Source organism: Pelecanus crispus, chromosome 11 (genome assembly GCF_030463565.1).
Source record: "Pelecanus crispus isolate bPelCri1 chromosome 11, bPelCri1.pri, whole genome shotgun sequence".
NCBI lineage: Eukaryota > Metazoa > Chordata > Aves > Pelecaniformes > Pelecanidae > Pelecanus > Pelecanus crispus.
The window spans coordinates 26,885,877-26,911,625 of NC_134653.1; the positions used below are offsets into that span (position 1 = coordinate 26,885,877).

The window sequence follows — 25,749 nt, forward strand, 5'->3', positions numbered from 1 at the left end:
GTTGGACCCTCCAGCCACTGACTGAGAAGGCAAAGAATAACCGAGATGCCTGTGAGTAATTCTGTTCTGGAATGGTCTACCCACTGACTCCCAAACTAACAAACGGCTGTAGTAAGACAGTGACACTTCAGCAAAAACACTACGGATGAGATGTGGGAAGGAACAATTGTTGCAGAAAACCATCAAAACCACATAGTCGTTATTCAGGATGTTAATGTGCATATATCAGTTGCCTTCTTGGCAAATAACTAATATGGAGGGGTGAGTTTCTGTCCTGGTTGCTTGTCGCCTGGCTGGAGGAATCGATAGGATCAGGCTGGCATGCTAACGGTACTGTTTGTGGGAGTAGGACAGGAGGGCATTCACTAGCTTGGGATGTTGTCAGTGCTATGACCACAATTACAGTGGGAGAAGCCTGCATTCTTCTAATACCACCTTGTTTCAGGAAGGTGTACATTCTAAAAGTGAGGCTGCCCACTCTTTCAAAGATGCTTTAAAATGTGCAATTCCCGTGTGAGGGAACTTGAGACATCTGTTTGTACAAGGATTGATTTGTTGATTATTAATTTAATGTCTTGGATATAGGGGGGAAAGATATTAGGGCCTCAGCAACCCTGGTTCAGAGGCACCAACTTTGATAATTGAGCTGCTCCAGCTGTTCCGCTCATGAGACTTTTCATGTGATTTATTTTGGAATAGATACGTTTCTTAGTCGGATACTTCTACCTTGCAGATCTTGAACATTCTTGAAATTAGTTCCAGTGCTGTATGATTTTTATTTCAGCATTAGGGGCTCCAAAAGATGCTGAGAATGCCCTGCCTATCCAGGTAGATTATGATGGCTATGATGCCCAGGTGTTCAGACTGCCAGGCCCATCCAGAGCCCAGCGCTGTACCACTTTCAGGTAAGAGGCTTGTGAGTGTACTAGTTCTAGAGTAGCCATGTTATGGTGTATTTCTTGATGCATAAAATGCTTTGAGAAATATAAGGAGAATTAAGCTCCATGTGCTTACAGTTGAACAAAAAGCTTTATCTGTAGCTAGCATTTATGGCTGGCTGTCTGGTATTCTACTTCTAAGATAGTGCGTGGGATCTAAGAAAAAGCATAAGTATACTTGTTCCTTACATCTTTAATTTTGTCTGAAGTAGAATGAAGCTAGTCTTCTTTGCTAAGTTTATAGGAGATTTTGCAAGCTGGGTAAGAAAGTACTCGCACAATAGACTTGCACAGAGCTGTAGAAATAGCATTAGTTTGATGCGCTGATTAGTAAATGGTGCTGAACATAGAGTGATGGGGTATCTTCCCTGAAAATGGTGTTTTTCTGAATGAGAGAAGAAACAGAGAAGCTGAGTGCAGGTTCTCAAATATTCTATGGCCTTTCCTCTGAGAAGAAAGGCTAATTATCCTCAGGTCCTGGCCAAATTAATTGAACAACCTATAAATTTTAGTGCTTTTTCAGGAATACAGGATTGATGAACTTGTTTTGAAGTATTTCTTTTTGCTTTCCTTCTTTCAGTAGTATTGCCTAAATCTGAGGAAGCTGTGCATACGGACTCACTTGTTAATATGAACAGCTTGTAGAAATCCATGCTGGAAGATGGCAGTACGATTTAATGTAGTTAATAATTCCAAGTAGTTTCCCTATAGCTATGTGTTCCTAGCACTGTAGGCTCAGGTCTAGTATCTTCTAGACCACATCTAAATTACCAGTTTGGTGTGGTGTCTGTAGAATTACATAAAGAGTTGAGCATGCTCTTTTCACAGCCATTGTGCTGGAAGCATTTTAGTGTTCTGTTCTCCTATTGTATGATGCACAAAAGTATATGGTACCCACATAGTAAAAAAAATAGAAATAGCTTCCTTGTAGTCCTCTTCTTGAGTTCACCTATTGAGTACTGAGTCTTTTACATGCCTTGGGCCTGTTCAAGCCCACATTATCCTTGATAACCCAGGAATTAATCTCTTTTTCATACCACTGGACATATCTGTTTGTTTTCAGCAGGTCCGTGAGGGAGAGAGAAAGTCGTACCAGAAAGAGCTCTAGTTCCTATGACGTCTCATGCAGCCCTTCTCTGCAGAGCCGCACGCTGCCCCCAGAGGAGGTGAGGAGCCAGGCTTCTGATGACAGCTCACTGGGCAAAATCTCCAACATCCTGATGATCCCACGGCCTCATCTGCACCAGTGTGAAGTCAGCAGCTCTTTGGGCTATACCAGCACCAGAGGTCAGCCTAAGGCAGATGGGAAAGTACCTTAGGTGGTGAGAGGGGAGACAGAAGATGGAAGTTTGTGCTGGCCACTGCCAGGCAGCACAGGGGAGATGGTGCTTATATTAGCATTCATGGTACACCTTTTCCGCAGCTCCAGCTGTGGCTGGATGTGCATTTTCCCTTTGTTATCCTTGTCCAATTCCATTGCTTTTTTTTATTGGCTTGTCCTAAATAGAAGTGTCCTGACACTGATTTGCTCTTTTCCCTTGTCTATTGCCTTCTTTAATATTTGACTATTCTCTTGTGCCTGCCTGCAAATGTGGACATATACAAGTAACTTTTTATTATCCAGGTCACCTATAATCTGTCAAATGAGAATTGGCCTTAGTAGTGAGCCCTGGGGGCTCCTGCTTATAACTTTTCTCTATGGGGATTTGTTGTCATTAAGAGTCACTTTCTGGATCTTTCCTTTTGACAATGTACTGCTGAGCTATCTTGGTGTGTTAGCAGTACTGACAGTCTCCTTTTTTTCCTTCCAATTTAATTTTGTTCTCAGACAGTATGTGGTATCTTCCACAAACCCAGCTTATTTCTAGGTAAATTGTATTCCTTCTGCAATTGCCTGATCTTCTGTAAAAATCTATCCCTGAGGGCTCTTTATGGTTTTTTTTATGTCACACTGTATGACACATGATACCATATTTATCCTGTTACAGGAATTGGATTTACTGGTGTGGAACTGCTGTCAAACGGTGTACTTCACATTACATTTGCCTTTCATGTTTTCCCCTGCTGTCAGTTAATATACACGTTTTGTTTATACTCCTTTTGTTTGAAGGATAGTCTTGTGACCCATCTGAAGGTGTGCAACTGAGTGGGAATGTGTGTGGAATAGGACTGGCAGGGAGGGAAGAGTCAGAGTAATTGAGGTTTTTCACATATTCTGGTTGGCAGTATAGAGTGGTAAATGAGACCCTTCTTTCTCTTTGGGATTTCCATTTGTTGAACAGAGTAATTGCTACTTAGTCTTCTGGTTTATTTCTCTCTCCTATTTCTAAATAACTGTACTGATGTTCTACATTGAACAGTAGTGACTAACTGCTAGCTTGCTGAGATTGTGTCCCATGTCTTCCTGAAGTAATCCCTTATGTCAGTGGTCAAATCTGAATGTTACAAAAAAGGTGTATGTTGCTCAGTTGTAGCTATGTCTTTGATATGTCTTTGGTACTCATCCTAAAGTTTCTGGTGTGTCAGCCTTTTGATTTCTCAGGAATTCTCAAAGCTCTGAGTAATTCTTCATAGTTGACTTAGCAAGTGGTTTCATTATGGCTTCATTTAGTATAAAGTGACACAGTATAGAGCAATGCTGCAATGGCAGATGAAATAATATTCTTTCTTGTCCGGATTCTTGTTTATGTTGTAACTTGCAGACTGGATTGGAATTGCTTTCAGCTTCTCTCCCTGCCTGCCTGCTCCTCAGCATTCCTTACTCCCACTTACCCTGGGGAATCTTTATATCACTAAGCAATTCATTCTCTTTTGCGTGGCTTCTGCATGATCTCACACTGACTTTAAGTTGTGTTTTCTAGATGTCCTGGAGCACATGCTGGAGTCTCAGCAACGTGACTCCAGTGCCCCTGGGAGGTTTCATGTTGGCAGTGCAGAATCCATGCTGCATATTCGGCCTGGGGGGTATACACCCCAGCGAGCACTGATAAACCCGTTTGCCCCATCCCGCATGCCCATGAAACTTACATCTAACAGGAGGCGCTGGATGCACACTTTTCCTGTGGGTAAGTGTTTCATAGCATGTTAGATTGCTGTTACTTTTTCCTTGTCCAAACATTAACACAACAAAAGAACCAACGTGAACTCTGGCATCTTGAAGTACTCTGCACTGTAACAGAGGCTGAACTAAGTGTATAGGCTTGGTAAATCAGAGATCCTTTTTTTTGAAAATATTACAATCTATTGGCAAACTTGCAGCATCAGGTACTGTGGAACAGTCTTATAGTAGATGGAGGCTGTTATAGTGAATCATAACTATAATTTGGGTTGACTTTCAGATACAGAATTGTTCTCGTATTTGTTTAGCGCCTTGTAAGCAGGCCCTCCAAAATGTTTAAAAGAATATTCTGCTTTACTGACTTCAGAGAAGATGCCAGAGGTTCAAGTCTTTGACGATTTCGTAAACATGTTTTCTTAATTTCCGTTAGCATTGCCTGTAGTGTTGACAAAAGGAGGTTAGAAGCAACTGAGGAATCAATGCAGATGAGGTGATTAATCATCAAACTGTAACTGTAGGTCCATCAGGAGAAGCTATCCAGATCCATCATCAAACCCGTCAGAATATGGCGGAAATGCAGGGCAATGGGCAGCAGGATTTGACACATTCCTCTGCTGAGCTGCTGGAGCTGGCTTACCATGAGGCAACTGGCAGGTGAGGTCCTTAGGATGAATCTGTGTAGAGGTTGCATGAACGTCCCTTTTCCTTAAAATATTATACATGTTACAGTAAGGCAGTTACAGGTTGTGATGTTTAAGTGTAATAATATGTTGTGTCAGTGCCACATATGCAGGATATACTTTTGAGATATAAAGGTCTTTTGGCAAGGCTGGAGATGGTTTACCTCCCCTAAGTTGGGGAAGGTGGTAGTTTATCACAGAGAGTTTGCAGTGCACAAGCAATACGATGTGTAATTCATGTAATTGTTGAAAATTGCCTTATAAAAGCCTGTGTCTTTAATTCTTGACTTATTCTCCCAATACTGTGACCTTCGTCCCAGAACAGCACATTTTTTTAGCAAAGGGCATAGCTTTGCCTCACAGTAACTGTTGAGCAATTTCAGTGCTATCCATTCAGTCCTGTCTTCCCCATGTAAGAAGTACAGCCGTCATAAACATCGGGGATGGACTGCAAATGAAAGTATCTGTGTTCGTAAACTAGTTTTCTTTTAAAAAAACAAGCTTTGGTCAGTGTTGGAAGCTTATATTGATTGTTGGCTCTGAGAAGTGAAAAAGATCCCAGCGTTGCTGGATGTGGCATGGTTGTGGGGAGGCTGGTTTTACAGTGAGAGAAATTAGATCTTTCACTTCACCTAGGCCATTTTTCAAGCCGTGCAGTTGTTAACCAATCTCCAGATACTGTCTTACCCGTGTTTTATCTGATTATTTTTTTATTGACAATATTTTGGCCATGTTTTTCAGTCATTATTAAATGTTGTTTACCAGAAACATCTTGGTAGCTTAGGCAACTTTAGAATTGCCAATAAGTTTGTCTCTTTCATCATTAACTTTGGTATCTTTCCTGCATTGTGTTTCTTCCCTCTGGTATGCTTATAGAAATTTGTGTTACATATTGTTTCTGGATGTCCAGGGTGAGTGAGGACACTGCTGGTACCTTCTGCCTTTTTCATCTTTGGGTTTTTTTTTCCTGCTATCTTCAAGCAGTCCTTCAGGAAATTGCACTGCCTAATTAGTCTTTCATGCTTTTTTTTTTTTTTTTCCTTTTTATAGGAAAATTGTTGTCCGATCTTATACTTTGTATTGCCCTTTAGAATACTCTAATCTTTCTGTGTTGTATAATTTTAATATGACATCATCCTCACCAACTTTGTTCCCTAGTTCTACTTTAAAAAAAAAATTGCCTTTTTATTTACTTTGTAAGTATATCCTAGTGTGCTAAAGTATCTTGTAATTAACGCCAGTCTCATGTAATTTTCTTGACAATTCTTTTCTTGATCTCTCTGTGGTCTCTGTGGATGATGTACTTATCCAAAGCAATATGCTCAGTCTGGAATATTGGTTTTATAGACCATGAAATCAGATCTGTAAATAACTAGCTAAGTTTTATTTCTCTTCTGGGAGGTATATGAGTAGCTGGTTTTCCACTGCCCTGTGAACATAGTGCTTTGGTTAGTGCTAGAGGCAAAGAACAAACAGTATGGACAGATACGGAATATTGTTACAGCCTTCTCCGTGCTGTTTTTGTGCCTATTACCATCTCTGCAAACATCATTAAGAGCATGGTTTCACCACTGGCTTAGCTGAGATGGCAGGCTGATTACTTGTTATTTGTTATATCAGCTCTTGTTAAAAGCAAGGAATGGCATGAGTGAAGAAAGTTTGTGTAATACAGGCTATTTTGTTTTTCTCCAGACATACCAGTTCTCGGCATCCAGGTGACAGTGCCTCTTTCCTGAGCTTCAGCCAAACAGAAGAGTACTCTAATGGTCTGGCTGGAAGCAATGGTGCAGGTAACAAAGCAATGATAGAGCATGGAGTTGGGAGAGAAGGCCCTTCCTTATTAGCAGTGACAAAGTAATAGAGCCATCTGTCATGGAAGGTGGGCGGGCCAGGCATTACAAAATAGAAAGAATCAATAATGGAAAAACAGTTTTCAACTTTGGTCTGTGAATGCTCTTACTTGGACTTTTTGGTGTGTGGTATTTTTTTGGGTTGGTTTGTTGGTTTGGGGTTTTTTTTGTTTTTGTTTGATGTGTGTCTACTTCTCTAGGGATGTCTTACAAACTTTAGTATAGAAAGATGCTCACTGTTTGCATGTGATAATCTCTCAGGCAGTTGCTTAGTTCCATAATAACAAAGCACTGACATCCAGACACAAAAAATAACTAAATATGCACTGGTTTTGTTCAGAACTTTTTCTTCTGGGTGGGGTTGCCTTAAGGTGTCCCCCTTTGGATTAAGAAACTTGTTTGAATATTTTTTTTTTTATTATTATTTTGCGTGGTAAGTTCTGGGATTCAGTGTTTCTAGCATTTCTTGTCATTATCTACAAATGCACTTTCTCCAGATTTTAGGCACTTTGAACATGGCACTGCTTATACTAAATGTTACTCGCACAGCCCAAAATATTTCATTTTTGAGAGAAGACACATATCTGTACTTTCAGTTGAAGATTAGCACTGTCTTTCTTACCTTACCCAGACACCTGAATTAGTGGAAATTTTCAACATTTCTTTTGAATCCTGTAAGTTGAACTACGTGCCACAGTAACCATTCTGTTGTGTTGTCTGTTTTTTTGCAACCTACCTTCTGATTTTATTGACATGCTTTTTAGATAGGCACATGGAAAAAAAAAATTGATCTTTTGGACTCTAGCATTCAAGACTTCTTTCTTCAAAACCAATTTAAAGATTATTTAAAAAAGAAAAAAAATCACCCTTCTGAATTACATTTGGATGAAAACAAGTATGTTTTCCCCTATGCTCATACTTTGAAGAGCCATAAGAAGTTAGCAGACTCGATTTTCTTGTGTCTCTCTTGTCTTATGTTCATGTAGTCACATTAAAAGTGATTTTGTTCTGTTGTTTCTTTCTGTGGATTTCATCTGAATACATCTAATTTTCTTGCTTTACTTTTTTTTTTCCCCCCTGCCTTCCAGATAGTCTTTGTTTGTTCTCACAATTGCTAAACTGCATTTCAGCTGCTGGATACAATTTGCACAATATAGATGCAGAGCATATTGTGGCAATAAACATGCTTGCATTTTATAGAAGTCTTTTGTGTCTGTAGATTGGATATAAATCATGTATGTGGTGGAAGTTAATCCGTGTCTGTCTTTGAAAGTCGTTATGAGCACCTTCCCTGACTAAACACCCTCAGCCATCTGTAGCTGCCACACTGTGACTCAATGATTTGACTTATGTTTCTCCCTTATGGTTTGAGTCACCTATGAAATGAAACAGTTGTAGTGGATTTTTTTTTTTTTATTTCCAAAAATATGATTTCTCAGTGAGTCTGGTTCTCCTCTGCTGCCCACAGCATGTTTTGCTGCAACATGCGCTTCACAGTGAAAAATCATTCCATCTATTTACATTGACATTCAGTATGTTGTCTCTATTGTCCAGCAGATGGTAGATGATAGTTCAGAGCAAATAAATCTTGTTGCAATTCCCTAACTAGATGGCAGATGGCATCAGTGGAGTTGGTGGAAGATGAATGCCAATTTGAGCCAGCTCCTCTACTGTTTTACTGGCATCATCATGGAAGCAGATAACCATCCTTTCTGTTAGTAAATGCTATTTAGAGTAACAGCTATGATGTTGATATCAATTCCTGGATAAATCTACATAAACTAGTTTTATAAAAATGACTCCTTTTAAATGTTTGGAGGCTTCCTGAAATTTGTGTTTTGATAAATGCCTTTTAAGCCAGCAATTTTTCTTGTCTCCTTAGCTGCTCATTTCCTCTCATGTGCCACAACGGCTGTTTATACAGCTACATGGTGAACCATCTCAGGGAACTGATCCAAATGAAGAGTAACTGGGGTTTTTCTTTGCTATATGGATTGTTTCACTGTAACTACACAAATATTGGTGCAAATACAGCAGACAGATGTGAAAGGGGGACTAGGAAGAACTGGTCAAGGGGTACCATAGCATCATGTTGGCTTAGTGTTCACTGAGCTGTAGTTTTAGCATCTGTTTTCCAGGTTAATAGGCTGCTTAGCACGAATCCAGTTGACAGTGAGAAAAATCCCAGTTTTGGGATCCCAGTCAAAACTTAAATATAAATTTTCATTAGTCTTAAGTACCTTATTAGTCTTTATTTAAAGTTAGTATGAACTGAATAAACTGAATTTTGCTCAAAAACTGAGCATCTCTTCAATAGCTATCATTTTATCTCCTTTCACAATGAATAAAAACTTCCTTACTATTCTTAGTGAAGTATGGACTAAGGTATATCTTACAGGTTGAAACATAATGGAAGTTGCTGCCTTTTCAGAACATGGTAGTTTTAAACAGTCTGTAATTAATATATTGGACCTATTTAGGGGCACTGAAGGCTTAATTAATACTTTTCAAATTTTTAGCCTGGCAAGGGATAAAAAGGTAGTTTGTATTTGCTGAATCAAGAAGATCAACTGTTGTTTTGTCTCCTCCCCGCCCCCTGGCAGAGAGGTGAGATGTGTACTGGTAGTTTATGCCTAAAAATGTTGGAATTGGAGGAAATCTGTATCATGGTTTTCATAAATTACTTAGATTCTTTAGAGTCTTAGATAATTGGAATCTTATATAGGGGTTCTCTTCTCCCACCAGGTGAAAGTCTGTTGTAATTTCCTTTCTTGCTGCTCCTGTGTTTTATGAAATTCTTTGTCTTAACTTATCCTTTGTTCATAAAATGAAGAAACCAGTAAAAAAGATTCTGGTTTCAAGTATTGAATGCAGTTAAAAGTACTTAGCTGCTGAGACCTTGAGATTAGCAAGCTAAATGATTACAGGTGACTCTTCTTTTTTTGTTATTTGCTTTTTTATGGCATCTACTTTCCAAGATGTGTTTCACCATTTTGGGGAGGTTGGTTTTGCTTGTTTTTTAGCTACTGAACACTTCTAATGAACTGTTAGAATTTCATCCAAGATGTCTTTTTTTTTTCCTCATTAGTTGGCTTTGTGTATTTTTCTGCTGTGCAGAACCCTGAGTTCTTTCCAATGAGAGAAATGTCGTATTCTTAAAACATTTGCATGCTTTTGATTTATTTCTATTTGAAATGAAAGTGAAGTGCGTAATTGCTTAAAATACATATTTCTTTCTTATAGGGATGAACCTCAAAACTCAGAATAAGGATTCCTTAGAAGATGTTGTCTCTAACTCTCCAGATCCAAGTAAGCAGGAGAAAGGTTTGGAAAAGAGTTTGTATGAGTGGGAAGACAGGGAGGGAAAGGGTATGTACATATATGGAGGCATCAGGAGGTGGTAGGCAAGAAACTGAGGAGCCTACTTGGCTTTTGGCAGTAGTTTATTTTGCCCTGCAGTAATTTGCAGCATCTCCCTGTACTGTGTATCTCACTGTGATTGCAGTTCTGTATCTCTTAACAATATGTGAAACTGGTTGTCATATTACATCTGAAATTCTTTCCTTACCAGACACTATTATGCAAAAAGCTAAAGCTGCTGAACTCTTACCTGCTTCTCAGTATGAAAAGTTTGCTTGGCACCAGCTAATTGGAAGTAGAAGTAGTACACTCAGTTTCTGAATTTGGTACTGTTTATTGAGAAATATCTGTCTTCATCTAATACAGAAACAAGTGTCTGACTGCTTAAGAAAACATTTTCTTTATAGCAGTCTGTACTGCATTACTTTCTAGTGCAGTGTTCCTGCCATTGATGTTAACATTTTTATAGTAAAATAACTTTCTGTCTCTAAGATCTCTATGACAAGAAGTTAAGAATTAATAGTTGGCCAAGTGCCTTGATACAGATCATTTGAGGCAGGTTAGAATGTAGTGCAGTAGTGAACTGATGATTTGATACAATTTAGTTAGCTTTTGCTTTTTAATGTCTAGTTTTAGATCTCTCTAATCTCAAAACTGCAACATAAGTCTAGGAAAGGGTGTGGGGAAGGATTGCTTTCCAAGTTACTATTTTTCTGGTCTTCCCACCCCTCTGGATCTGTCTTCTGTTTTTATAACTGTAGAAATACTCCCTTTTCTGCTGTTGTACTGTTCGAGAAAGAGGCTGGTCTGTCATTCTTTCTCTCCTCATCCCCAGCTCCTTCTGCACTTGTCTAGGATGCAAAGCTGGTCTGATTTTCTTGTTCAGACTTGCAATGTTGATCTGTTTTATTAATAATGAGTAACTGCACCTGACTTGCTGTAATTTGGGAAGAATGGTGGCTATGTCAGCTCTAGCTTTCAATCAACAGAAAATTAAATTTATTAACTTTGAATGCCATTTGCATGACAGGATTGAATTAGCATGTGCACTGCATTGTTTAACAAACTCTGTCTCTTTCTCTCCCTCCCTTCTTCCCGTCCTACTTTCCTTTTCCCTTTCCATTCCACCCCCTTTTTGTCCCTGTTGACTTTATGCCAACTCTGGTTTTGTCTCTCATTCTTTCTAACTTTCCTTTTCACACATTTCTTTCATCTTCCTCTGCACCCTATTTTTTCATGGGTGACCATATATGCCCCCATTGTCTGCCCCCCCAATGATACAACGAGGCAGTTCTGACGCTGTCTGCTCCCCCCGTAGTGCCAGGCTTCTGTTGTACAGTTGGAGTGGACTGGAAATCTCTCACTACTCCGGCATGTCTCCCTCTTACCACGGACTACTTCCCCGACCGTCAGAGTCTGCAGAATGATTACACTGAGGGTTGCTATGATCTCCTCCCAGAAGCTGACATTGACAGGTTTGGCCAGCACCTTCTCTGTAAAATAACTTGCATTGAGTCAAAGTGCTTAAGGCGCAGTTGATGGAAGAGGAACACTTTGGAGACTGTACGAGAGGGATGAATTGCTACCATAGTTAGCAGCAGAATACTTAGATTTTTCTCTTTTCAGTGGTAACTTCACACCTTTTCCGATGTTACCATCTTGACAGTATTGTATTCTGTAGATTTTATGTTGGAAATGGTTTGCATACAAAATTTTACATCTCTTCTTGTTCTGTTGTGTTTCAATCAAAAAACCCAATGTCAAGCTATCATCTTTGTTAATCTATTTTCTAGCAAGTATTTTGGAAACGCTAAATGAGCAAATGCATGTGTACACACAGGGTTTAAGATGCTTGTCCTCACTTTCAGGGATATTTAGTTTAAAGAATCTTGGTGGAAAATAGCGTTAGTGGGATAAATAGAACTTCTCGACTTGTCTTGGAGGTCTCTGGTAACTATTCTTTAATAGGGTTGGTTTGGTTTTTTTCTGAAGCTGTCTCATCTTAAACATTTTTCAAACTTCCCACAACTTGTAAGAAATGAGAAAGACCTGTTCATGTTGCTGTTTTATGGGAACAAAACAAAAATATTATTCAGGGTGATCAAAATACATAGGAAATAGGATTAATGAAGAAACAGCTAAAATAAATGTCAAATGTCCCTTTATAGCAGGAAGGCAAAGTTCAGGGCAGAAGTAGTTGTAATAAGATGCCATAGTGATGTGTCTTTTAATCTCTCTCTGCTCTAGACTTCCCGCTGTGGGAGGGACTGGAGCATTGCCTGCACACTTGCAGTTCTGAGCTCTGCTAACATTTACAAACTGCACTGAGATTCTGTGAAAAATGCTGTAAAAGTGATCATTGGTGAAATTTTTGGAAGTTTAACAACTGTAGTAAGCAAATTTGTTACTAGTTGCAAAACTGCTTTCAAAGGCATTAATAAGTATTGCCAGACAGCTAATCATCACTTGTTTAGAACAGAAAGGTACCCATTTTTCTCTCCTGTTCCTGCAGGTGCGTTTTCACAGGCAGAGGGCTCCACTTGCGCAGAGCCCAGTGCAGGCATAAATCCTCAGTTAGGAAACACAGAGCTAAGAATAGGTGTGTGGTCAGCTTCCTTATTCTAGTCTCCTTCACCTTTGTGTTCAGGAGAGATGAGGAAGGAGTGCAGATGACGGCCCAACAGGTGTTTGAGGAGTTTATTTGTCAGCGTCTCATGCAAGGCTATCAAATTATTGTGCAGTCCAAACCACAGAAACCAGCCACCACTGTGCCACCCCCGCTCAGCAGCAGTCCCCTTTACAGTCGAGGTGAGTGACTTTGTATTGACAATTCAGTCTTTTGTCTTTCTCTCCTTCTGCCAATCCCAGTAACCTCTATGAATTGGGCATAGATGCTCATTGAAGCCCTCTGTTCTTTTTTTTTTTTGTTGTTGTTATATGAAAATCTTTGATGGGAGAGCGCCTTATCCCTGGGGCAGCACAAACAACTCAGCTGCACCATGAAGGGACAGGTGCAGGATTTTTGAACTGTAATAAGAAACCGGCCTCATATTCATGATGGTGAACCCAAATGAAGTATGGCTTGAGTGCTGTTTGGGTGAATACATCTTAAACACAATTCACACAGGAACTGCAGGGCAGGGACTTCTCTAGAAGAAGACAGACCCAAAGCTCCCAAATGTATGTATCCAGAAGCAGTTTCCTAACTCTAAAATAGCTGTGGAGGTCCCAGGTAGACAAGTAAATCTTCATTGTCCTGAAACCATGAGTCAGATAAACCTAGTTAAACCCCAGAGGACTGGAGTGGGTTAAGAGGGTATCATATTCCCTTGAGAGAATCTGAATTACTGTTTGACTTCTGACTTTTTTTTCTTGATATTCTTGAGACAACTCAGCGTGATACAGTGTTCACAGAGCAGGGAAAACACATGAATAGGATATGGTTGTTATTCACTGGTTTAGGAATGAGCAGCAAGGCTCCTTGGGTAAAGTGCCAACCTAAGTGGTTAGTTCCAGTAATGAAGCACAGAGAGGAAGCAAAAGTGGAACCCAGCTTTATCATCATACCCACCAGTTTCTCAACACTTCATATTGTCTGTTCTCTAGTTGTCCTGACTAGAGAAGGTCTATATTGGTGGTATATGAATTGTGAATGACCTTCTTCGGCTGTGATACTAGCAAATCTTAACTGTAAGAACAAAAGGCTCATTGTGCATATGTTCCTTAAAAAAATGGCCTGAAACATGGCTTTTAGTTTGTCTTGAGTTCAGAAGCCCAATTCTGGAGTCTCTTTCTATAAATACAGTTTGTTGACAAAGTTCTGATTATTGCAGTAAGCTGAAAAGGTGTGTGTTTTGCTTTTTACAATTAGGTCTTGTATCAAGAAATCGACCTGAGGAAGAAGATCAGTACTGGCTGAGTATGGGCCGTACTTTCCACAAAGTAACATTAAAAGACAAAATAATTACTGTAACTCGATACCTGCCAAAGTGAGTATCTCTCTGGTTGAGCAGTTTGTTGTCAATGTTCAGATGAACATGCTTTTCCAGCTGCCTGTACTTGCTTGAAAGAACATACTGTAGAACCTTCTTTGTCTTTAGAAGAAAGAGGAGCACTGCTATTGATGATGCTGAGATTAGTATTTGCATTTTCTCTTTTAGGTATCCATATGAATCTGCTCAGATAAACTACACATACAGCTTGTGCCCCTCACACTCTGACTCTGAATTTGTCTCTTGCTGGGTAGAATTTTCCCATGAGAGACTAGAAGAGTACAAGTGGAATTACTTGGATCAGTATATCTGTTCTGCTGGTTCTGAGGACTTCAGGTGAGATCTCCTTTTCCATCCAGACTGTTCTGTGTCCTAATTGCCTCTTTTCTGTTTTGACCTAAAATTCCTTCAACAAGTTCAACCCACAACTGCTCAGTACTCCAGGGAGAGTAACTGGCCTGCTTTCACTTGTATGGTGCTAGCAGCTGTAGCCTTGTAGGAATCTTACTCTGTATTACTGTTGCATTATCTGATCTTTGATACACAGTCTCGATCACAAAATTCAGCATGAACTATTTTTTTTTCCTCCACTACAAATGTGAAGAAATATGACAGCATTTTGTACCATACAGATGCTTTTCTTGGCTTCTTATTCATTTCTGGATCTGACTCAAAACTTCCATTTAGTTTGAATCTGTTGGAGGCTTGCTTGAATCCTAGGCTTAGCTTGACTGTAGTCCTACTCCTAAGCTATGTAGAGCAGGGCTTCTTATTAGATGTGTGGAGTATCTCCACTAGTATCAATAGCCTTTTTGATATCTTCTCTCAACAAAACCAGTCTGTCTTTATCTTTATTTCTTTTCAGGTCTCAGTCAAAATGCCTCCTACTCTAATGTGTACCTTTTAAAATTCCTTTTTCTTTGCTTATTTTTAGAGAGAAAACCTTTGTAGTCTGTCTTACAGAAAAGAAAATACATCTCTCTGATACAATTACTCTGAAGATAGCCTTGTTTTCTCTTCTGTGTATCAATGTTTTAATACTTCCCAGTGATTTTCATATTGCTGACCATTCCTTTGCATATCTACTCTTTCTCACTCAGGGATAGCAGAATGAGATTGTCACTATACTTTCTGAAATTTACAGCAGATAGATATCTATTTTACTTACTGTAAAATCCTTCATAGGAAACTGTGCTGAACTCTGTCCTGTCTTCCATGTTTCTTCAGCCTTATTGAGTCACTGAAATTTTGGAGGACCCGCTTTCTGCTTCTTCCTGCCTGCATCAGTGCCACAAAGCGCATTATGGAAGGAGAAGTGCACTGCGATGTGTATGGTGATAAGCCCCGTTCTGATGAGGAGGAGTGGCAGCTCCTAGATGGATTCATTCGTTTTGTGGAGGGTTTGAACCGCATTCGTCGACGCCATCGATCTGATCGAATGATTCGAGTGAGTCATCTTTTAGTTGGGTGAGAAGCTGAGTTTGAGTTTTATCTGAACCATCTAAGGAAGCATTAGCAGAGAGACCCTGAGACAATCCCAAGCAAGCTGGGGGGTGTATGTGTGGGTAATCCATACATAAAGCACAATGTTGACTGACGTACTATTTCAGATTTCAAGCAGTATGGCCTTGTTAACACCTTGCTATTCTTGAACTAATTAAAATATACCTGGAATGGGTATCCCATGCTGCTATGGCTGGAACCAGAATCAGAACAGTTAGCTCACTCAATGAGAAGCCAAGCTCTTCTGCATAGCACAGCCATGCCTTAGCCTGTTGGTGCTCTATTTTTTTCCTCAGCTGGTCTCCTCTTACCACAAGCCTCTTTGCAAATGTGCATTGCTTTGTGCTGTAGATACGGTTAGCCTGGACACATTATTGCACCTTGTGATGCAGATAATTGATAAAAAGGGATCTGTGAGGTAGGTAGGCTGGTAACTTCTAGCTGGGTTGGCTGTGTATTGCTGACTTAGGAAAAGAATTGTGAAAAGAGAACCATATGGCTGAGTTCCTGGTGAACAGTAGTTTCAAGAGGGTGATGAGAAACGAGTTAGTGTGTTATCAAATTCTCTTCCAATTCACACACTGAATGGGGTAATTTATTTCAGAGCAAATCCACCTTTTCCAAAATAACATCCATTTTATTTTGAGAATAGCATCCACTCAAGACACTAGGCTGTTCCATTTCTTGTGTACCTATGGTTTAACTCCCTTTTTAAAGTGTACCTAATAAAGCCCTGCTGACTTGGTGTTGTGTTCTTGCTTACTAGTTAAGCCTAGCTTGACTAAGTCTGTGCTTTCCTTTTTTCTTTGTTAGAAGGGGTCTGCCATGAAAGGCTTACAGATTGCTGGTCCAATTCCCACCCACTCTCTGGAGCAGTCTGGGCCTCCCATTGGGAAGAAAGGAACCTCAGCACTCTCAGCTCTGTTGCAGATGGAAGCCAGTCAGAAGTGAGTCTCTACAGCTAGGCTGTGTGAAGAGCACTAGAACATCCTTCCTATGTATTGCACCTGGGCTGGCTAAAGCAGATTTGGGGAACTTTGCCTTGAAAAAGGCAGGGATCCTGCTTCTTTAGTATCCTTGTAGCAGGGCTGGGGAAATACTTGGGCTTTTCCAGTGACTTCCTTGTATTATGTTTCCATTAATAGAATGAGTACCAAAGATGAGAAGGGGACATGGAGACTAGAGAAGCAAATGTCCAGTAATTTAGAAGGAGCCTCTTTTTAAATAGCATCTCCGTCCATTACACGTCAGATTTGTCATCTGTCTGTGATTTGCCTGTACAGTTGTATCCACATAAGAGCAGCTTAACTGGGACAGAAGTGTACACCAGTACACCACACCAGTTGAGTGGCCTCAGTATAAACATTGGTTAACAAATATAGCCTAAAGAAAATAGCTTGTCTGCGCTGAAAAAATCTATTAAAATACCTGTGAAACTTCTGAGGTTCTTTTTCAGTATTGATCTAGAATGGTTCAAAGAAACTCAGAGTACTAATACCAGATACACTGTAAACACAATTTAAAACATTGTTGCTGTTAAACATATAAGAGATTTTAATATTTTTTAATGATAAGGTAGTATTATACATGCATAATAAAACTGAGTAAGTTCAAGGGTCCATGTTATTTATGTGGGGTAAAAAGTACTTACAGAACATTGGATTGACTCTACTTCAGGGTGTGGGAAAGCAAATGTCTGAGAATACAGTAGTACCCCTCTGTAACAGTTGCCTTCAGATGGAAGCTGACACAGAGTATGTTTGATTTCCTTCCTTTTGTTTTAGGACACTGGGGGAGCAGCAAGCAGCAGTGCTTTCTGGGAAGAGCTCTGGGCAGCCTTCAGAGAGTGGGAGCATTGCTATCACACCCACCTATATGGACAGCCCTCGTAAGGTAAAGACTTTCTGGCCTTTCTTTAGCTACTATTTTTACATAAGAATTTCTCAAATAATAGAAGATTACTTCTCTGAGCACATGTCTCACATCATACCACATCTTACTCTAATCCAGCAAGGACTGGTCCTGTACCAGGATGCCCTTCAGCCTTTGCGTGCAAGGGCATAAGAAGAGGTTGGGGCACAACTGTCCTTTGATTTAAGTGGTATTTGTTAATTAGTCCATTTCCTTTTCTGGTAGCACATTTCATTTCAGTCAGGGTTTGATTTTTAGATTTAGTACTACAGTGCTGTCTGCATCTATATGAAAGCTGTCTTTAAGAGCAAAATCAAACTCTAGACCATGGCTGTGTAAAGCTTCAGTGGAATTTTAACAGCAGGAACTCCAGTCACTTGCATCTGCTTAGAGGAGAGGATGTGTTCCTGAGTAGTGATTTAGATGTCATTCCTTCACTGGCTGGACTCCAGGCTGGAGAAAACTGTCTTCCTGGAGCTCTCTTCAGACACTTAAAGAAAAGACTGTACTATCCTTCAGCCTTCCTGTCAACTGTCCTGTGAGTGCCAGGATAGCAGAAACTCCACCTTCAAGACCAACCAGAAATATTTGATTATTTTTCTGTATTCTGGCATGAAGGTCTTTCAGTAGAAGTTACAAGGAACTGAACAAGCATACAACACTTAAGTGTGACCTGTCTTTGGGTTCAACAGTTGAAGTATTGCAAAGAAAAAGTTCTCAGATTCCCCACTATCAACTTAACCATCTCTTTCAGTATTTTTCTCTTAGCATCTAGTATTTTGACATCCACCCTTTTCTGCCACCACCAGGGCCAAGTGTTGTGTTATTCTGGAGACCTGGATATTTCTAGTTGAAGTGATAGAGTAAGATCTTAGTAATAGATACCTATTTGTAGATTGAGAGTGTTTCCAAAACACAGATGAGATTCTGGAGCAGGTCATGCTAGGCTTGGAAAAAGTAGGTACAGAAATTAACTTGAGGCATGTTTGCAAACTTCCAGATCATAATTCAGGCTTTGCATTCTTCTCTTCTACCATTTTGGAAAATCAATTTCATAAAACTTCCCTCTTTAAATACAGAAATTGTAAGTATCTTTCTATGACTAAAACTGGTGAAATTTCCATGTAGGACACAGGACAGAAGAATGTTGTGTCCGGTTGTTCTGCGTGGCAGAGGGAAAAAGGCAAAACTGGCTTCCTTAGCAATGGCATGCTAGTGTGTTGGAAACAAAGCAGCAGACTTTGCGCTACCAGTTAATGCTAATAAGCAAATGCAATCTTGTGTAATTTTAAAAGTAACTGTATTGAAAAGCCTCTCTGGAGGTCTAACTGGAGAATCCGGAAGAGTGCTTTACCAATTGAAAGCCTTTCACACTACAGTAGTAAACACTCCTATAAATATTTACACACAGGGACTGGGAAAGAAGAAATTGGGATCTCCAAATTGATAGCTCATGCTTGTTGCAAAGGTGCTGGCGGACAGGCAGCCTTATCAGGCAACTTTGTGCTCACTTGGAAACATCAGCAAGTGTGTGCCTTGTTTCCAGGACAATACAACCCCTTTAGGGCTCACCAGCATGGGTATGTCTATTGGCTGTCTGGAGACTTGCAGCCAAACTACTGACAAATTGTCACAGCTGTGTGCTCTGTCAGCAGTCAAGGGAGCAAGTGCTTTTCCAGGATGCTATTCAGTGCTGGAGTTATTTCAAAACAAAACTGAGCCACTGGCTCCACCTTTACTCTGTTTCAGAGCAGAACTGACAAGTGACTTCAGCCAGTTACTGTGCAATACAATATGATTTTAACACAGTGAGTTAGCTTGATGCATAATCTGTTTGGGAAGTCTTTGCCCTTATGGATACAGGGTGCTTGGCTCTGCTTCTGCACTGTGTAAATTGCCAGCCATATAACCCTGGCATTGATTCTTTCCAGAAAATGTTTTATATGTACGTACCAGGGTAAGCATCATCTTAACTGCAGACTAGGAAAAATATTTTGCCTAGGGAACAGAATAAAGAATTGCAAATAGGAAATGAAAATCTAGTTGAGTTCCACTGCATTGTCTTATGTGATAAGAGAATCTTGACACATCTTTGAATAGCAGCTGGGGATAAATTCATCCAGGGTTTGCAAGTAGGCAGGGGACATAGCACAGGCAGTGTCTGTTTAATTTTGCATGAAGTATTAAACACAATGCTGGAAAGATCTTTGTGATGAATTTTTCTTCCCTTTCCTTTGCACTATACCAGACCTGCATTTGAGAGGAAGAGTGTGCTTCCTGAAAAGAGCTTCTTTGCCTCTTCCTCTGTCATTTGAATGACTGACAGACTAGGAAAAAAGCTGTCCTTCTTTGGGTATTTGTCATTACACATGCAGTTCTACAGGTTTCTGTATCACTATTCAGGTTTGCATTTGGGATGGAAACCTACATACTTTAGAGCTCAAGTCTTTCTCCTGTGAAGTGTGGAGGGAAGGCTGTAGTTTCAATTGGCGTCTGCTCCGTGTGGTTTTCAAAACTTTGGAAAAGCATCTGTGCTAAGGAAAAACAATGTCTTGTTACAGAGAGAGAAAGTAAGGGTATGTGTGTGAGTAACTCCTGATGCTCTGCATTCTGCTGCATCTGACATTCTGGGTCTGGGATTTGCATTCTCCTCATACTTTCTCTCTGTAGTCATTTCATACTTGCACAACCTTGTATTTGCTTTTCTTCAACTCCTTGTTCCTGTTGCTGTTGCCATTAATGGGCCTACTTCCTCTGATGCCTTCAGGATGGGGCCTTCTTTATGGATTTTGTTCGCAGCCCACGTGCAGCTTCAACCTTCTACTCCCAGGTTAGTTTTGAATGGGGTCTCGTCATCTCTGGCTTTTGGACTGAGGTGATGGAGAGCATTTGTTGTCCTGAGCTTGCCACATGGGGAACCTGTCTTCGTTTCCAGATCTGCTCATTGAGAGGGAGATGCACAGCATTAGCAGTACGAAGTGGCTGGTGGTGGTGGATGCGACTATTTCCTGCCACCATTCAATGTTTGTGATTGTGCTTTTGATGTTCATGTGCCCTGCCTTACTGTCCTTTGCAGTACTGTCTTGTCAACTACTGAAGCTTCTCTTTTTGTGTTTCATTAAGTACTCATTTTCTATCTTCCCTTGCTAAACAAAATGGCAACAGCTTACTCATCTCATTCTTGGCTAAATTTCTTCTGTGGTATTTGACTGACAGGTGGCTCTGGGGAGATCCAAGTCAAATTGTGTCCTTGGATTCTTAAACAACTGAGGGCTGAAAATATTGGTGTCATCTTGGTTTAAAAGAGTCATCGTGACAGAAGTTGTTTGCACACTTAACACCAGTTAGGAGTTAGTAATAACACAGAGTGTCCATAGAAAATACTGCTGGTTGAAGAGAGCTCTGAGGAGGGAGAGTGGATTTAGCTGGCTGTGGGGACTGTAGATTCCACGTTGGAGCATCTGCTGGTTTTGGCTGTCCAAAAAGGGGCATCTGCCATTGGAGAATGAAAGATCTTTGGGATGTGAGAAATGGCATAAATAAAGGACTCTGGTCTGGCTATCAGACATAAGTCAAACTACCAGCTTTGTGATTTTTTTGGCTGTGCATGTGCTGTGGATTCATCATGGCAGATCAGCCCTCATATTTACACCAGCTTGAGTTACTGAATTATTCTGCTGTTCGTGTTTCTCTCCCCCACCTCTCTAGCTTTTATATAATATGCCTTTCCTAAACCATACGTGTTAATGACAGATGGCAATTACAGCCTGTACTCTGCTGAATCTTTCAGCATTCATGTTCTTTCTGAAATGATTTTATGTTAATTTTGTGAACTATTCAGTCTACCGTTGGAATAGTGTAAGTGTTCCTGCGGGAGGAAAGTGTTCTTGTTGTCTTGGCGACATAGGTGTGGGTGGGTGCCAACCAGCCTCCTGATACTACCCCAAGAAAGGAAGGAAGATAAGCTGATTTTGTGCATTATGAAACTTGAATTCCTTGTGATACGTTTGTGTATTTTTGAGAGTTAGAGTTGAAACTATTTTTTCTAACTGCTTACTACTTTCCCATAGTGATTAAGTTTCCTGTTCTGTCTATTGCATGTTTATAATCAGTTACTCACTGAAATTGAAAATATCAGGTTGGGACTGGTGTTGCTGGTGTGCCAGTAGTTCTGTCAATGCCATTATTGCTGGGTTGGTGATCCTCATCTTTACTGGGGTCTGAATTTCATGTTTGTCAGTAGCTCTGTAGTGATGACAAAAGTAAGACTGTATTTATCCTGTGTATGCTTGTGCTTGCCTTGTAGTATTGCTTGTTGTTAACGAACTTGAGCTGAGGTACACATGATGTGGGGAGGGGAGAAAATGGGAAACGGATTACATCATAAATTTCACGCAGATGTTGCTGTGTTTACTCCTTGCAGGTCTCTATAGATCAGTCAGTTCCTGCAACCTCAGATGGCAACACATTGATAAACACGGGGCAGTTATCGGATAGGGGCAACACGCAGCCCTTGGGAAGTTCCCAGAATGTTGCAGACCAAGGATATACCACAGCTGGTGCTGCAGAGGGCAGGTAAGAAAAGCACAGCAGTACTATACTGCAGTGCTGTTCAGTTACCTTTGCCTTTCTGGTGTCAAGGAATGGGCACTTAAACCGGAATCTGAGAACAAGATGTGCTGTGTCTGTCAGCACTAGGAGGCACTTGTCACAAGACCTTATTGCAGCATTTCCACATGCAGAAATAGTGGTAGTAAAATAAGCATTGCAACCCAGTTTTCCAGAATTAAATGAACACAAGGCCCAATTTCCCCACCCACAAAGAGCTTCATTCTTAAAGAAATGAAGAACGAAGAAATTCCATTTCTGAAATCCATTAGCAGAAAAACAGACTTTGAATTGACATCTGTCTTCTGTCTGTTTTAGCAAAGGGGGGGGGGCCTGCATGTCTAATTGGATTGAGTAGGTTGATGAAATCCAAGAGGTTCTAACCTGGAGGCGAGACACCGGGGAGGGAACAACATTAAAAATAAACTATATTAGCACCTGTTTCCTGCAGTTGTATATTACAGTAAAAAAAAAAAAAAAAAGCCAACCTCAAAATGTTTGCTCTCAATTGCTCCTGAGTACGGCTGTATGTAATACAGTGTGCACTGGGTCAATATAGCAATGACCTGACGACCTCAGGGGGAAAATACAGGCCTGATGCTTTTAGTTGTCTTTCTTGAGATGAAAAAGGAAATACATGTGGCAAAGTCATTGTCAGGAAGAGAAGAGAGAGTATTTTTCTTAAAGGTACATATTTGAACATATCTGGCAGCTTCCTTGATTTTTGAACATGCTTCTGTTTACTTCCCAGCTCTCAGCAGTGTTCAGCAAGCACTCTGACTTCCTCCTCCACCTTGATAGAGATTCTCGAAGCCATGAAACACCCCACGTAAGTTTTTTAATATAAATATACTTAACATCTATCTGTCTATATGTTTTGTAAGAGGACATGAGGTATGGAGCCACTCAAAGGAGAGCCCCATGTCAGCTGTGGAAGAGTTTTAAGCTTCCTTTTGTTATTCAGTTCCAATCTCTCCAACAAGGAATTTTATTGAAATTGAGGTATGAGTATTGCTGCAGAGACTTCAGTTATTAGAATCCCAGAATCTTGTCAAAGTAAGAATTCTCAGTAAGACACTAAAGTGCTATCAATGTCAGCTCTTCATCTTGTTATCAGAAGCTAATGATGTCATTCTGGGGACATTGTATGTTTCTTGTCCTGTGTCTTTGTCCCCCCCTTTTTTTCCCAGCAATGACTTCTGTCTTTGTGACTTAAAAGAACTATCAGTCAGTCCACGTTAACATGTGTGACTTGCTGTGATTCAGCACAGGGATCCAGCTGCTCTCTGAACAGAAGGGTCTCTCTCCGTACTGTTTCATCAGCGCAGAAGTTGTGCACTGGCTGGTGAATAATGTGGAAGGTGTGCAAACCCAAGCCATGGCGATTGACATAATGCAGGTAAGAAAACTATCAAAGGGTATATGGAGGGCCAGAAATACCTCACTCTGAAGAAAGTAGAATTGCAGAGGAAAGCATAGCAGTACTTTCTGTTTCTTATTAAAATCCTCTTATTGATAGGTATTGAAAACAGTGTTCAACAGAATATGAGGTAATGATGACATTTTTTTGATTCCCTATCACAAAACAGCAACATATTCTTCGGTAGCAATATATATTTTTTTTTTCCACTTATATATGAAGACAGTTCTGTGTATAACCTTCAATTAGCTAGTAGTTACCAAGAACTCTCCATTGTGTTAAAATTATGAGGCACTACAGCGTGATTTGATTTTTGGTTTTAGTTTTGGTTTTTCTTCTGATAATTAGTTAATGAAATTGTAATAACAGCATATGACCTCTTTTATGGATGCTGAAGTATACACACTTTATGCAAGATACACTGCTTGTGTTCATGAATTTTTTTTCTTCCCTATTGAACTGTGTCAGGGGCAGAAGGTTGGAAATGTTTTGGAGCTCATTCCTCTGCTGAGATCCCATATCAATTAGCAGAGAACCTAGAATGTTTCCAACCTCTTACCTTCCTATAAATCCATCTATAAAACCAGAACAAGGTAAGGGAGGAAGGCAGACATATGCAGAAAGGTCAAACACAATTTCTTAGGGAGATAAGGACTTGCTACCTTTACTGAGTATCAAGAGATAACATTGCTGATGTTCTTGTTAGGCACATATCTGGACAAAAAGATGTCAAGAAAAAGAAAATTATTTCCTAATGTTCTCTAGCAACCTTTTTATGTAGCTGGAAGAGTGACTTCTCCTTTTTTATCATGTTTGCTCTGTTCTCTTTTTTTGTTCAGAAAATGCTGGAAGAGCAGCTTATTGTCCATGCATCTGGAGAAACTTTACGAACCTTTATTTATGGCTTTTATTTTTACAAGATTGTTGTGGACAAAGAACCAGACCGAGGTCAGCATTGTGATATTACAAGACTTTCCTCGTTATCCCTTTGCATAATCACTAGCTGTACTTGATTCTTGCGGGTGCTGCAGCAGAAAGGCACATTGGGAGCAATGAAAAACACTGCTCTAAAGAAAGTCAAAGAAACTCAGCCTTTGTGGTTAAAAAAAAAAAAAAAGAATTGCAGACAACATAACTTATTTTTTTTCTTCCCCTTTTTCAGAAAGTAGTACATCTCTTTCTTCATCTTGAACGCTTGTTTCTAACGGTGATCTGTCTTTCCCCTTGCTTTTTGTTCAGTGGGCATGCAGCAGCCTGCTGTGTGGCACACAGCTGCTATGGATGACTTCTCCGCCTTCCAGAGGAAATGGTTTGAGGTGGCGTTTGTGGCAGAAGAGCTCCTGCACTCGGAAATCCCAGCGTTTTTCCTGCCCTGGCTGCCCAGCCGCCCAGCCTCCTATGCAAGTAGGCACAGTTCCTTTAGCCGCAGTTTCGGAGGACGGAGCCAGGCAGCTGCACTATTAGGTAGATGCACAGCACAGGTGACAGCTGGGGAAGTTCAAGGGGATAGTTCGAAAGGGGAAGAGCAGCCAGCCAAGGGTATGATCTCACGTGGACCAGCAATAAAGCTGCAAATTTCATGCTGGCCTTACATGTGTCTTGCATGTGAATGTGTTCTCATATGCTGGAGGTGTGTTTCACTGGCTGAGCAGGCAATTTTTGCTTCCGAGTACTGGAATACAGTAAAAAGTATTCTTTAAATGTGCCCTGTTCCTGAACCTCCCCCCTCCCAATGCCATCCTCTAGAATTTAGAGAGGAAAATACTGACTTTCTCTCCTTGCGGATCCAGAGAGGCTCTTCACAACCTGTGATGAGCATGGAGGTATAAGTTGTGAGAACAGCAGAGCAACCAAAACTGTACTTAAAATGACATGTCTAATTGCTTCTTAATGGCAAAAACCACAGTGAGATCCAAATGTGTTAGAAATTTTCTGTGGTGTGCTGGAGGCTTCTCGGCTAACCTGAACCATGTATAGCCAGACTCCTTATATTGAAGTCTGGGAAGCTGAGCTACAAATGATCCCTGCAGTATGGAAGCAGTAGGGTTTGTGCATGGAAGAACTTGCTGCTGGGCAAGATACCATTGTAATATCTAAAGTTCTGTAATGTGTGTAGTATAACACTGACTACCACTAACAGCCTGTGAAACATACTGGCTGCATGATCGACTGTGTTGCTTTGTCAGCTTTTTGTTGCGTTTCCAGGCCAGCCTGAGTCACTAGCTTTTGTTCCTCTTTCCCTGTTTAAAATTACAAGAAAAATCATTGCTATGAAACTGCAACTTCCGGTTTATTTAGATGCATCTTTTAAAGGCCTATCAATTATGGATAAAAAGAAAATTCTGCTGTTGTCCTCTTTCGTATATTTGACCTTCTGAAAAGAAGAGACTTGCTGCTGGTGTAGTATCTCTTAAACCTGAAGTTACAGT

General features: G+C 40.3%; 1 protein-coding gene across 13 annotated transcripts in view; it reads left to right on the forward strand.

Moving 5' to 3' along the window:
* Window positions 1-25,749, forward strand: part of DEPDC5 (DEP domain containing 5, GATOR1 subcomplex subunit) — a 48,658-nt gene that overhangs the window by 14,657 nt on the left and 8,252 nt on the right. For 3 of the 13 annotated variants that reach the window (XM_075719344.1, XM_075719351.1, XM_075719352.1), the window contains 20 exons: window positions 15-51; window positions 785-905; window positions 2,005-2,225; window positions 3,800-4,003; window positions 4,515-4,650; window positions 6,369-6,466; window positions 9,770-9,835; window positions 11,178-11,361; window positions 12,534-12,694; window positions 13,758-13,875; window positions 14,047-14,214; window positions 15,106-15,325; window positions 16,195-16,328; window positions 17,166-17,274; window positions 20,060-20,122; window positions 21,716-21,867; window positions 22,652-22,729; window positions 23,167-23,299; window positions 24,160-24,268; window positions 24,560-24,784. In XM_075719344.1, the coding sequence (XP_075575459.1) occupies window positions 15-51; window positions 785-905; window positions 2,005-2,225; window positions 3,800-4,003; window positions 4,515-4,650; window positions 6,369-6,466; window positions 9,770-9,835; window positions 11,178-11,361; window positions 12,534-12,694; window positions 13,758-13,875; window positions 14,047-14,214; window positions 15,106-15,325; window positions 16,195-16,328; window positions 17,166-17,274; window positions 20,060-20,122; window positions 21,716-21,867; window positions 22,652-22,729; window positions 23,167-23,299; window positions 24,160-24,268; window positions 24,560-24,784 (2,737 nt within the window). Of the gene's footprint in view, window positions 1-14; window positions 52-784; window positions 906-2,001; window positions 2,226-3,799; window positions 4,004-4,514; window positions 4,651-5,441; window positions 5,452-6,368; window positions 6,467-9,755; window positions 9,836-11,177; window positions 11,362-12,533; window positions 12,695-13,757; window positions 13,876-14,046; window positions 14,215-15,105; window positions 15,326-16,194; window positions 16,329-17,165; window positions 17,275-20,059; window positions 20,123-21,715; window positions 21,868-22,651; window positions 22,730-23,166; window positions 23,300-24,159; window positions 24,269-24,559; window positions 24,796-25,749 lie in introns of those variants that run through there. The other 10 variants (XM_075719348.1, XM_075719349.1, XM_075719356.1 and 7 more) reach the window with 8 other exon arrangements.